Below are 12,378 nucleotides of genomic sequence, written 5' to 3' on the forward strand. Positions count from 1 at the left end.
ATAACAGTGCAAGGGACACGCTACAGTATAAATAAACGGCCTTAATCCAAAAGCAGTAGCTATGAAGCAAAGAATGGAAATCCCATTGGAAGAGAACATATTCATTAAGGAAAGTTTCCAAGAATCCATGAATTGGATTCATGTCACTTGCACTGTGAGACCTAAGCAAGGCTGAAAGCACCAGAACTGCCCAAAGATGCAGCTTCCAAGAGGCAGAATAGATCCAAAAGTAGTAAATCTGGCTTTGCACACTTTAGTCAACAAAATCTTAAGGCACACAGCAGAGGAGTCAAGCAACAGAGTTTCCTAGGAGACAGCTAATACAAAGCAGCACCAGGAATGAGGGGACGATGTTCTCACCTGCAAAGTTTTCACTCTTCCAGGTATGTTTTCCTGAGACAATGTGTCACCTGCCACATTTCCTGGTGCAGACTCAAAAATGAAGACGCTGTCATGGGACAAGGCTTTGTTTCCCATGCTTCCTTTGGGCCTGGCAAGAAAGAAAGAATGGTCAGTGCACTTGGTACAGCCCTCCAAACAGTTCCCTGTACTACTTGATGAGGGCAGAAGGATCATAAAGAGGTCAGGGTGGGATGCATCTCCCTTAACTTCAGATTTGTGCATGTTAGCTGTCTAAGGTAGTCCCTGCTAGCTCCTTTTATACTTAGAAGGAAGGAAGAAGCACTTTTTAGGATGCTGATCAAATGCAGGTGTCTCTTTTCAGATGTATTCAGCATCTGCATTGAACACACAGGCCAGTCTCTGTGGACTAGAGAGTCCAGGGTGATCAGGTCAGATGCTGGGATTTAGTTGGATGCCTGCCACCCTGAGAGATGTCTACAGTGCAGTGGGAGACAACAGGAGTCCACTGCCCTCCTTTGGTGGGAATGTGCCTGGCATGAGATATTCAGGATACAACCTTTGCAGCCTGGTGTTTCACACCTGCCAAAGACTGTGGATTACTTTTCCCCTTCTTGCAAATGCAGGCAGAAAATGAAATTTCACAACATTAACAAACTTAATTCAAAACTTCTCATGTCCAGCAATAAAACCAGTTCTGTTCACGTGTATCATGAACATTGTCACATCCCAAGCATATTAGAAAATGTAGATGGGACAAGCGTCCATGGCCACAGTTACCGGCCTATCCATGGCCAAGTTAAACTACCCAGGTAAGATATTCTTGCTCTGCTCCGTGCTCACTGGGTGTTTAGCCCAGTGAAGCACAGATGAGTTCCCACAACAGCTGTTAACTGAGTTGAAATCAACGGAGGTCAGTTGAGGTTGGGCTATTAGGTTGTGCAGGGCAAATTTTGCACTTGGGTGGCACAACAAGGAAGGCTTCAAATCTTTTATTCGTCAAGTTCTACCAGCACACACAGGCACTGTCTGTACACAACTTTGTCCAAAAGACCACAAGGATGGCCTCTACCAGGATTTCATTCTAGCATTTACCTGGAAAACAACAGAAAATACTCTCATGTTGTTGGCTGCCAGACTCATAACTCTCAAGTTACAAGGATTCCTTGGCTCTGCTGCCATGCAGGCAATGCTCATTGCCTCTGAAAGTTTGACTCTTGGTATCAGGGAATGATCAGGAACAGAACTCTGACAAGGAAAATCCAGTAAGCCTAACACTCTTCTGCAAGGAAAGCAAATAGAAGAGGTCTCTGCTATTTGCCTAACCCCAGAAGAAAGCCCTGAAAGACTGTGAACTTTCATAAAGTAAACACACCATGTAAAAAAACCCAAACAAACGACTCTTCTTCCTCCTGCATCTCCCTTCTTTACATCTCCAGAAACAACATATCCTTTATCTGCTTGACTAACCCTCATGTTACCCCAAAGGTATAGTCAATCAATGTACAGTTATGCTGAGTCTCACAGCAGAGCAAAATAATTTTGCTCTATGTTTATGTTGTGTCAAAGACAATCTGAGCTCTTTCTTTCAACAGTACAGGTCAGAGTTCGTGCTTCCTCCCATTATATGTAATAGCTAAAGTCTGTGTTATTTTATAGGACAGCAATTCTACACACAAGTAAGGCTTGCCTTGTTTCATCATCAGAGCAAATGAAGTCATCCCATATTTTTGTGTGTTTGTTATTGGAGTATTTTTCAGCATGAAAGACACCCTATATGGGCAAGACAATTTTACTGCATTCAGAAAGACAGTGTCATGCAACTTTTATTTGCTGTAATGTATATACATTATTAGTTGGCATATTTTATTTACTGAAAAGAATGCATGTGTGTTAGGATGTATTAACCTTTCTAATTTAGGATTTCCTCACTTCCTTTAATTGGAATTCTTTAGCACTAAGAGCTGAGGTTTACTTGTTCTTGAGACTGCCAGTACAAGACCTATTTCTTTCTTTCTTTGCATATGTATTGTATGGGGTTGCAAGAGAATCACTGTATTTTCTTCTGGCAGTCACAAAAAGAGCATTGGATTAAATATAGAATTAACTGCAGCTTTAGTACAGATGAGTCTCTTATGTGCAAATATATGTTCATGTGTAATTCCAGGCAGTGTATTTATATTTGCGCTGAAGATAAAGATGCACTGTTAGCCAAACCCCCAGATATTTTAGCCACTGTATCTCCACACTGATTTCCCTACACAAATGCTCAATTCATTCATGTGTATCAACACTTGACTGAGGAAATGACAAGACTCTACAGCCAGCAATAAAGTCGCTCCTAAACTCATCATGGCCTGTGCTATATTCCACTTCTTACTGCTGCAACCCCACTTTATTAATGCTTGAGGTAGGGTGAAGAAAGGTGACAATTCCTTCAGGCAGCCGCTCTCAAAACCAACTGCAGCCTCTCAAAGGAGTAAGTGTTCATTACAAAGACCAGGACAATTTTATGTATTGTCCCAGCAGTTTTTCCTGCTCAAAGCTTTTTAACTGGTAAGACTATTCGAGACTCAATTTTCCTCTATGTAAGGTCTTTTATCCTTTTGATGATAGAGAAAGAAGTAATCCATGGCACATGCTTTAACTTTGCCATAAAGGTTTTTCCATTTGCATTCAAAACTCATGCCCCTTGGATGATAGAGGCAGTGGCACATAATGTTCCCTTCCCCTTCACAGATGCCCAATCCCGTTGATTTCCTACAGCATCCTCACATCTGGTCACATCCCTTTGGCTGTTACAAGAAGTATCTGGCACATCTGGGGGTTTGCTCTCTGGCTAGTATTCAGGAAAGTTAAATTTTAAAAAGATTACATGGGGGGAGTTTTTTTAAAAAAAAAAAAAAAAAGAAAGAAAAAAATATAAACAGTGCTTCTTCCTCAAGAAGAAAGCAACAGCAGCATTGTTCTAGGATTGGTTTTGATATTCTGCATGACAGAAATTGCAAAGCTCAGGGTCCTGCAATAAATCCTTCACAAATTTTATTTCCACTGGCTTTCAGGATCATGTTTTCCAAAGGATTATGTAGTTCAGTCTCTCTAGGTACTTACAAAGTGTGCTTATGCCATGCAGGGTCTGGACATGATACGGTTTTCAAGTAGTGCAAACATATGCTCTTATTTTTTTAGAAAGGCCATCTAATCCTATCTCTAAGGGTTTTACTCACTTCCTGATCTCTGATCTTGCAAAACTGTTCATAATCACTGGAGGATAGCACTGAGGTAAACAGCAATTGGACCTGAAGTACTCGGTTAAGGGCAAGAGCAAGAGTTCGCACCCACACTGCCTCTGGAGAAGAGAGATGATTCTAAGCCAGATCCCTCCTATGGGCTGATGGGGTAAGCTCAGCTGTTCGTAAACTTTTTGGACTGGGTTAGCTGAGTCACTCTAATTCCTCTTACCCCAGGGGACTGGTTGTGTGGTCATTTACTCTGTTGCTGTTACGATAACAAAGAAAAATATTGTTGTTTCATTCCCAGATCATTTCCATGATGCAGTTGCATAAACACAACAGAGCATGTAGGAGGTGGGGTAAGGAGGAACAAGCACCCATGAGAAAGTAAGATCTATAAGCTGTATCACCAGTGGAAACATAGCACCCAGCTCCACCAAATGCCTTATTTGATGACACAAAGCATTTGGCGGCAATGCTGATTTCAGCATGTCCCACTCCAGTCACTTATTCATGCCCTCTGCAAGTGTCACACCCATCCAACGTCCCCTCCAACAAAACACTGCAAACCATAGGATGTGGCTGGTGTTTTGTCACACTTTGTTAGTCTGCAGCTCCACAGCCTAGGCCTAGGGTAATCCATAGAGAGGCCTGGCTGAATAGCTAACAGGGGAGTACAAGGAAGGTGGGGAGTTGGAAAACAGCTAAATTACAGGTTGCCAGATATCAATCCATGACACCCCTGGAGAGAGACATAAGCATGTCCAGAGGATTGTCCCACCCCAGATTCAGTCAGAGATGAGCAATGGAAGTGTTGTGTAGCTTGATGGTCTAAGGTTATCAGTAAAGCTATGCTAGTAGCGCAAGCTAATAGCTTGTATTAACGCTAAATGAAAAAAGGGCAAGTTTTTGAAATAACATCATTCAGGGATGTAAGAATTGCTTGAACACACACCTTAAGGCCTTGCAAACCTCACTCAAATGCACAGCCCTTCAGGGGTAGCTGGCACAGAACTAGAGGCCTTCAGTTGTTATCCATACCTAAATGGCTACGTAAGTTAAAGCAGCCATCTCATACTGATGATACAATAAAAATACTTCTTTCCCTTTACCTCAGCCATGATGGAGGGCACCACCCATGCTAAAACACAGCAACTCAACTTAACATGTACTCTCTGTACTAGCACGACTCGATCATCAGTCTCCTTTAAAGCTCCTGCTGATCAGACCTTCCAGGACAGATTTCAGACACTAAAATCAATCAAAACAATCTGGGCTATCTGCAGTTTTAGAGTAAGAGGTTGGATCACCTCTGCCCCTGGCTGCCCTCCCCCTCCTCTCCATGCTGGCTTTTGAAGCATTAGCAAAGAAAGAGGAAATTCCTGAAATTCCTACATCAGCATTAGGGCTTGTTTTGCACAAACTTGGACAGAGGTTGCTCCTAAGGGGCCAACTCATGCTTTCATCCTACTGCTGTGAGAGGTCCACTTTTATTTATTTATTTTCCTTCCCCGCCAGCTTACCCAGCCTCCTTCGGTGAATGAAGTGCAGTAGTGTCGAGCACTGAGATGCTGACATCGCTGCTGGACTGGCTAGGTTTTAAATTACTTTCCCCCCTGGGAGGTGGAGGCTCTTTCCTTTTCTTCTTGGCAAAGAAGTTCTTGAAAGTCTGAAATTTGGATTTTTTCTTTCCTGCAACATGAGAAAAATGAAAATTTATGGAAATTGGAGGTGTTGCTTGGCTTGGAGAATGTTATCTCTTAAATTCTGGATGAAGCCTCAAAGCTAGAGCAGCCCATTCAGTTTTAGTCAGCTCCTTTGTAAATAATTCAGCGCTCGAGTCCAGTGAAACGTGAAGCTGCAGTTCTTACATTTGCTGCCTATAAAGCTACATTGGCATCAAGCTGACAATAGTGGTGCCTACTTAGGTTCCAGTTTATGAAAAATACACCTTATAGAGATAATATATCTACCTACAACTGAACAGTGATCATGCCAATCATATTTGATATCTTTTCAATACAAAAATTGATGCCAATATCTTTAACTCTTATTGCATTTACTTAGTTTAGTTCTGCTTTCTCTTTACTCAGTGCTGTAAGGAGACAACACTTGAAGGATATTCAACATTTGGCAAAAAGATTGAAATTGGCAAAATAATCTGTAATATGTAAGAATTTAGAAACTCTAAAACCAAAATACCTGTTTCCACTTTAAATCACTGCCCCAAAATAAAATCAACAACTCCTCCAAGGACAATGGAGCAAACTTAATTTAAGACACTGCCCTGTAGGAAACCCCCAAACATAGCAGCCCTAAGAACACAATTAGAAAACTGTTAATCTGGTTTCAGATTTTTCCGTGGTCCAAATGAAAATACAAAAAGAACAATATAAACCATACAAAATATCACTGACTTCTTTAATTTTTAATAATCTATGATACTTTAAAATTCTTATTTATATTTTCTTATAGCACACAAGTGCTGCATTTTGTCACTGACCCTTACATTGAGGGGTCAGTATGGAGTGGTTTGGGCCAAACTATTGTACTAAGACCCCTGTGATTGACTGAAATACATATGCAGAGCAGTAACATCACTGCATATCTGAGCCAAATTCATTGTTCAATTAATACTTTACAGGAGCTGGCATAATAAATGCCCACAGCTGGAGGATTCCTTCATAAGCAAGGCATTATTTCAACACAATTATTGTCTTCCAGCAATGATTTAGTCGGCGTTGCTCTGTCTCAACGTGTGCCCTGTACGTGTGGGGATCTCTGCCAATGGGCCTTATCTGGGCTGAAACTGTGCCACCACACAGCTGCATCAGACAGTAGCCACTTTGAGAAATAAACAATGATACTGAGATCTACTCACCCTGCCTCCTCCCCGCTCACAAGACCAGTGCCAGCGTCATGCGTCAGGACACATAAGGATGCTGCTACACTGTCCAGCATGGACTGATGAAACGGCTACCTCTCTGCAGAGCAGTAGCAGCCAGGGAAGACCTGCACATTGCCTTCCAAGTGACTTGGCCTGTCACTGAGACCAAACTATCTTTCAAACCATGTAGAGCAAAACTATCAATGGAGTCTCAATCACCTGAATAGTAATGGGATGTTGTGCTCCTATGGAGGGTTTATCAGTGGAAGACCTTTTTCTCTTCCACCGCTGCTTACCAGGCAGTAGGTCACAGAAAACATACAGGTTATATTGCCTGCCCCAGACTACCCAGCTGACCTCAGGGCTTTTGGATTTGTTAAGACTCTCATGGGGCTCAATGAGTTTCATGCTGCACCCAAGAATTGGTAAGAGAAGACAGGTCATGCAACCAGAAGACCAAAGTGCCTCTCAAATAAAACAGGGGTGTTCAGTGTCCTTTAGAGAGTCTTTAGAAATGTCTCCCTGCCATTACTGCCATTCATATCAGCAAGTAGACAACATATATGGTATTCTCCCAGAAAATTCTCCAAGATGAGTTGGTTTATTTCAGATAAGCAAAACAAAAGATTAAAAAGTTTCATGAAAGCAGTGCCCTAAAATTATCAACTCAGCAATGTCTGCTAACACAGTCCAATGACTCCAAGAACAAAATGGCAGACATTGCTACATGCAGAGAGCTCTGCAACTTAAAGGCAGTCTAAATGAAAAACAAGGACATTATCATGTAAACTGGTCAGCTGACAGTGATACGGACAGAAAGCAAGTTCAATTCTTGTGCAAGTATTACCAATGAGCTTAATTAGATGGTGGGAATGTTAAAAAAAAAAAAAAAATCAAAACACCACCACAACACAATAACAACAGAAAAAGAACTGATCCTACGGACACTTAAGAGAAACAAACATAAGTCCTACCACAAAGGATAACATTGCCAAGGTAATACTTGAAATACTTGTTTAGATCAGAAGTGGTGCTAACTTTAGAATGGAGGCCATGGAAAGGATTTGCAAACACGGCCAGTGAGTAAACCTCAGCTGGCATGGGACAACACTTGGGCACCGTTGCGCAACATCCTCTGATGCAGACACATCAATTACTTCAGTGCTTTCCCTAGTCTCTAATTTATTACTGATGTGCAGGGCACACCCCCTCTAGCAATAATTCCTCTTCAGCCACACTGTGCTCAGCTGCATGCCTTCAGCTGTTTCAGATGAATGAGAAAACAGTAAGTGTTCCTGCAGTTCCAGAAGATGGGCACTTGCCGTATTATTACACAAAAAAAGATAAAATCACTACTAGACACTTAGTGCTGCATGCAGATGAAAACTGTGGGACTGCTCTATGTGAGAGCATTTGTCAATAAAGACACAGTTTAGAAAGATAGCGTTAACATTCATTTCCTGATGCGTAAGTTGCACGCTGGTTTCACACACCATTAAAAGGATGTCACATTTAATTAAAAGGTGCCTACATTTCAGTGCACTGTGAAGTAGCCCAGCGTATCACTAAATTGGTAGAGTGCTCTATGATACTTGAACCAATAAAATACAAGAGGATCTTTTTACTTAAAATAGAAAAAAATCATTGCATAACAAAAATCCTGCCAAAGCAAGGAGAGAAGACCCAAGCTCAGACAACTATGCTTATTTCCCCTTCACCCACTAATGAATAATGATTCATGATGTTTGAATTCTGATATAAAAGATTAAATTTAAAGGCTACTGCCCTAAAAAGCAAAAGCCTTCCCAAAAATTAGTTGCTTATGTTAACTATGATTTAGCCCATTGAAACAGAAAAGGAGCAGGAGTAAGCATTTTGCTTTCTCTGTAAAGTTTGTTTATTCTGTATTTTTTACTGTTTGTGTACTGCCTATTTCATTGTTTCTCCTGTGCATAAACAGCACTAATGCATGTCCTTCTGCCCTTTGCATGGTTCTTCCCAATAACAAGATAGGAAAGAGAAAGATGCTTTTTCCAGTGCGAAACTGAGACCATAAAAAGCACTGGGAACACCTGATCTGGGAGCTCAATTATCATATTTAAATTAAACAGTTAATTTTGAGATCTTCTATGCTCTCTGACTTCCTAAGGTGTGTTCAAGACACATTTTCCATTTTTTCCTCAAATCCAAGGACTAGATACTTTCACCACTAAAAACACATTGTAAAAAAACTCCACAGACAAGATTCTCAGAAAATACCATGATTCTAGCTTCATAAAAAATACCTGATATTGCCAGAAAGGCAATTAAATCATAGAATTCCGCAAGGCTAACATTGAGTACTGACAGTTTTTGGACAGTGACCTGGTTACTGCCATCAAGAAGGAGCAGCAGGCACTGGAAGCCCTCTACTACTAATTAGACAATAAGGTAAACCTCAAGAAATTAATCTAATTGACTAGACTGTGAAGGCTGGGAATTTTAGCCTCCTAGAGCCTTTACATCACAAGCCAATTAAGGCTATAAAAAGGAATAGGTGAGGCAATCCTACATTACACAGGAAAACAAAAGATCCTAAAATCCAGGTCCAGTCAAGTGTCTCGAATACTTCAGCAATAGTGCTGCAGCCTTTAACTTTTTTAAATTTTGGTTCAGTTAGAGACAGAAATATTCCTGGTGGTTTTAGGATCAACACTTAAGACAGCAAGCCATCTCCTGCCTTTCCTGTCACCCGGGTCAGAATTTGATCCATTTTCTGAATCTTCTAGTGAACCCAAGTACAAAATTTGCATGTGTCGGTTTCACACAAGTTCACCAGTTTGCCATTGATTGCACTGGACTATGTGATAAACTAGATTATAAATTTAAGAAACCAGCTGCTGATGAGCATCCATCATTACTCTTTCTTCACCTCCATCTACTTGCCATGCAGAGTTCAACAGTCACTTTGCCATTTGCTTCTCTCTTCTACCAATATTCTGATGGTGGCAAACAAAATTCTAAAGGATAAAGCAAGATGATGCTTGAAACAAATATTTAAGATGATTGTGAGACATTAGCCAAAGAAAAGAAAAAAACCCCAAGTGATATGACAGCCACTTCTCCTGAAATGCCTCAGCCATGATGCTATTCTTCATATTCTATCTCCTCCAGAATAGTCTGAATACTGGCAAAGGGGATTTCCTTTAACTAAGGCAACTCTTCGCCTTAAGTAAGATATTTTCCTTTCTTGCCTATTATTCCATTCCCTCGTGGCTGTTTGCATCAGCCCATGCCACTAGATTAAAGAGCAAGTTACAAGCGGTTGTGTGTGGCCAGAAGCAGAGAATGAGGCTGCAGTGGGGGCACCCATACAGCTCCCACAGGCAGAGGCTGGCTAACAGGCTCAGCTACCACCTCTGCAGGATCCATCAAAGCAGGCACAACAATTACCCCTTCAAGCTCTAACATCCTGGTTTTGAAAATCCAAGCCAGAATCTAAAAGAATATCCTCCATCAGGTTATGACCCTCCAGTTCGGCACATTAAAAGACCCTTCCCATAATATTGCCAGCTGACAAAGCCACACAGAATTATTTTTTTTTACAATACAAAAACCAAAACAACACTGCAAAACAAGTTACTACAGATCCCACGACCTGAAGAAAATTAATCTTGACTTCCAAATCAGCTATACATTTGGAGAACAACTGCTTACCTGTGCACTCTTCAACTGTCTCTCCTGTTTCAGGTGACTGCGTGACCTCTGTTGGCCCTGTGGCCATGATATAGTCACTGAAATAGAGATTAAAGCATCAGTTAAATTTTAGTCCACCTTCCCAGCAGAATATGGTCCCACCCAGCATGAAGAAAGAATATGGCTAGATCCCTTCTGAAACTGCACACCCAAACACTTACCACAAACATGGCTTGCACACTTTTTTGCACTTTGGTCACAGAACTTTTCCTCATTTTTCAGTAACACTTATTTCTCCAGCTAAAACTAACAAATCAGTCAAATTTCTTGCCACTACCTCCCTTTTTTTAGGAAACCAGGATCAAAGTTTCCATTAATGAAAGATGTCATTAAACTTGCTCAGCAAAGACTGTAATGCTTCCCAGTCTCTGAATAATCAGCCTTTATGATTGCTCTTTGCTAGAGAATGACAGCTCCATGCTACTGCAAAAAACATCTTAAGTGCTCTACTGTGTATTACAGTGGCCTTACTAGCACCAGGCTAGTCTGTCAGCATTATTAAAATTAGTTAAGCATCAGCACTGAAGCATCATCCTGGGCTATGCTACATTTGTGGAAACCAATAGATCAAATTTATTTTCGATGCAGTGCAATCAGCTTTTAGCCACAAGCTTTGAAACCTTATCGCAAGCCGGGCTATTGATCAACCAAATTAGCTGATGGCATCATCTTCCTCCACGATGAAAACAAAAGTTCAGCCTAGTTTTAAGATCATTCAATGTTAACTGGCTCCACTTTGTATTTTCCAAGACTCCTACATGGATGTCTGTTAGAGACAAAGGAATTAAGTAGCGGACCATAACAGTTAACGGTACAAATGTCGAGCAACAATGGAAATGTGACAGTTTAGCAGGGCAGCTCATAAATACTGCCCTTTGTTACAGAAGACATCTAGGTTATACATTTACATAGTTAGCAGTGCCAATATGCTGTGTCAGGACTTAAAGAGTACGAAATCTTTACAAACAAATGAAAATATACAGCAACAAATCCTGCTTCCTTTTCTGCATAGACCTCATGTAACAATTTTTCACCTGAGAGTGGTGCAACAATACTGCTAAGTTAAGTATTTTAACAGCAAGCAAGATTATGATTCTATACTGATTTGGCCAGTCAGTAAAATATTCTATTTCTTCTTTATTACCCACACGTTCTATAATCTGTCATGCTCAAAAGCACTGGGACTTTCCTACGAGCCCACATCCTCAGATAACCTTAAAAAATAAGGTGCACAAAATCAGAGGCAGAGCCGATGGGGCTGTCAAAAAATATAAAAGGGAGCAGACCATAGAGGTAAAAGAGGCAGATCTCCTGCAAAAACCAGACCTTGGAGTAAGCTTTCCCTGTACTAGCCACACAGATATGCAAACTGTCATGCTGCTGAACAGTAGGTAGAAATGGAGGAGATATAAAACAGAAGAAAACTGCGGTCTAACAGATCATCTATGAGCAGTGAACACAGGAGTGCATTAACACACTGTAGTTCCAAATAATCTCATCTCAGCTTGCTAAAATCAATTAAAAAGTCATTGCAGCAACCAGGACTGATTATAACTTTTCTAAATAAAATGCACTGAGGATGTTTTTGAAACAACTGTTGGACCATATTGAGAAGCAACAAAAAATAAGACTTTCAAGATTTTTGCTTTTAGATGATCATTACTATTCAACTCTTCTCTCTTTTTTTCTCCACATGTCATCAATTATCCGTGAAAATGTCTGCATTTCCTGCATATTTTGATTAAAGTGGTCATCAGCAGACGCTCTCATAGACTCTGTATTAAAAAGAAATTTGGTTCCTATTTTCCCCCTCAGCTTCATACACCCTGCATACTGATTGTTAGATTTTTCTTGAGGGAAAAGCATTTGAAACAAAACATGAAGAAAGCACTCAACAAATTTGCAAAGACAAACTGGCAAGTCCCCAGACTTGAGCTTATTTCCACAGAATGTGAGTCGGCCTGACACCTCGCTCATTTAGACCTCTAACTTCTGCTTTACCCACTTTCAAAAAAATCAAAACAAGAGAAAATGCTGCTTTCAGATCCAGCCTTGTTTTCACCAGCTCTACATTTATTTAAATTACTTGAACATCTCAGCTGCTCACTCAGAATCCTTCTGGCCTTTGGAGACATTTTGACTGTTGTTTTATTATAACTGCAA

The 12,378-nt window shown here is 40.7% G+C and overlaps 1 protein-coding gene across 7 annotated transcripts in view; it reads right to left on the reverse strand.

Moving 5' to 3' along the window:
- The window catches only part of KIAA1210 (KIAA1210 ortholog), a 59,128-nt gene that overhangs the window by 18,560 nt on the left and 28,190 nt on the right, over positions 1 to 12,378 (reverse strand). For 5 of the 7 annotated variants that reach the window (XM_074915313.1, XM_074915311.1, XM_074915310.1 and 2 more), the window contains exons 2-4: positions 10,177 to 10,253; positions 5,117 to 5,285; positions 361 to 490 (exon numbers count right to left, since the gene is read on the reverse strand). In XM_074915313.1, coding sequence (XP_074771414.1) covers positions 361 to 490; positions 5,117 to 5,285; positions 10,177 to 10,243 — 366 coding nt within the window. In that variant the 5' untranslated portion in view covers positions 10,244 to 10,253. Of the gene's footprint in view, positions 1 to 360; positions 491 to 5,116; positions 5,286 to 10,176; positions 10,254 to 10,376; positions 10,695 to 12,378 lie in introns of those variants that run through there. The other 2 variants (XM_074915312.1, XM_074915316.1) reach the window with 2 other exon arrangements.

Source organism: Athene noctua, chromosome 11, assembly GCF_965140245.1.
Source record: "Athene noctua chromosome 11, bAthNoc1.hap1.1, whole genome shotgun sequence".
Classification (NCBI taxonomy): domain Eukaryota; kingdom Metazoa; phylum Chordata; class Aves; order Strigiformes; family Strigidae; genus Athene; species Athene noctua.